The sequence below is a fragment of the Plasmopara halstedii genome (genome assembly GCF_900000015.1).
Source record: "Plasmopara halstedii genome assembly, contig: Scaffold_208, whole genome shotgun sequence".
NCBI classification, from domain to species: domain Eukaryota; phylum Oomycota; class Peronosporomycetes; order Peronosporales; family Peronosporaceae; genus Plasmopara; species Plasmopara halstedii.
Window position 1 is genome coordinate 193,994 of NW_020187129.1, and position 1,792 is coordinate 195,785.

Below are 1,792 nucleotides of genomic sequence, written 5' to 3' on the forward strand. Positions count from 1 at the left end.
TGTGTACGAACAAAAGATGATGACACCCGAAGAAGCTGCGAAGACATTTTTCAACACTGACAAATACCCTTTCAACGACCAGGCAAAGCAGATTATCTATGTCGTATCCAACATTTTCTGGAACAACACCCCGTTTCCTACTGATGAATTTCGACCGCTAACTCAGAACGAAGACTTTGGCGCGACGTACTCGTATATTCTGGAGATAAATGCAGCCGGAGACATATGCGGAAGCGAGTGGGTAAATAAAACTATTCATGCGCATGCCGACTTTTTGTATGTGGTAAAGGAAAAACCTGCTGCTGACCTGGTGACGAGTGTTGGGTTTAGCTACGCCAACGTGTTAAAACTGATTGAGATGTCGGCTGCGTGCACGAATACGATCCAAATTGCGAACTAAGAGCCAATTGCTTTATACAGAGCATGATTCAGAGAATACAGAAAGTCTTTGCCATTCATATTTTTCTTTGTTTATAATGTGTTTGAAGGTTAATAACGGCTTTAGTAATCGTTGGTCGCAAACCTAGTGCAGAATAAAGCATGAGGATTTATGCACTGCATCTTCAATTAGATGATCTATCTCTTTGTGTTACCGTCAGTACTTTTACTGTTTATTTCTGTATCAACTGGCTTAGTGGCGGTACTCGAAGCTTCACATATTGCCCACAATAATTAAATTTTCCATCTTGATGATTGCACTTTTGTCGTTTTTGATATATTCATACACCACGCAATCATAACGTTGTGATACTGGTGTAGCTTTGCCATAGATTCTGAAAGACAGGACTGGAAGCCGAGAATATTATTTCTTCATGCATATTTTGTGCAAGACCTGATGAAGAAAATGGTATCAGCATGCTTCGTGCCGTTCGCAAAGTATAATAAATAAAGTTTGTGTCGACATCATAATATTAGCGTGAATCAATCGTCGCAGAAGACATCAACTTGAGGTGAGTGTTGAACTCGAATCATACACGAGGGCAACACCGATGATTTACGACCGTGTGAAAGGATTCTAGATATCTGGATTACTTGAATACTTGGATTACATGACCAACAACCATCCATACTATACTCAACTGTTGTTCTTCAACTTCATTTTTGCAACGCTTGCTATCGAACGACAAGTGCACTATTTAGATTTTGCGATACATCTCGGCGTTGTTATAGAAGATGTCATTACCATCCCACTTATCATATTCATTCCATGTGTCTACACTTTCAAAACAAAGAAGACGATATGTATATGAATGGCGATTTTTCTACATTACAAGTCAAGTTCGTTGTGTATCATATCAGATCTATTATGCACTAGTGGTTTGGCGTAAACCATAACGATATTTTCTGACTAGCCCCTTATGGCACTTCACGATGAAAATCGACCGCATGGTAGTTCGGGAGTGAATGATGCCTGAATTTGATTACATAACTTACAAGAAACGTGTCTTTTTACATTTTGAGCACATCGAAAGACATACTCAGTGGCTTTTAGAGTAAAAGAAATGACTAGATATTGACCAGTATGCGTGACCTACTGTGCATTAAATGGTGCTTATGGACACGTCACTAAGGGCAATGCATCACAACTCTGAATTAGCGATCTTTTAGCCTTGTGAACAACAAATGGTTTCTTTATTCGCTTTCGGTATTAATGTATGCATCCAATAGGCCAAAGATACACCGAAGCCTGCTTAAACTCACTCGGCCATGCTACAAACTGAGCAGAAGAGCATCGTGTGTAACGGGGTTACATGAGAGTGACCCGTCACTCTCCCAAGGGAGCTGTGGTGTG

The 1,792-nt window shown here is 40.2% G+C and overlaps 1 protein-coding gene across 1 annotated transcript; it reads left to right on the forward strand.

The window, feature by feature from the left end:
• Positions 1 to 16: 16 nt before the first annotated feature.
• Positions 17 to 400, forward strand: PHALS_03029 (uncharacterized protein; the record flags this gene model as incomplete). The annotated part of the gene is made up of 1 exon (XM_024721279.1): positions 17 to 400. One exon carries the CDS (start codon positions 17 to 19, stop codon positions 398 to 400), a length of 384 nt encoding a protein of 127 aa, XP_024572849.1.
• Positions 401 to 1,792: the final 1,392 nt, after the last annotated feature.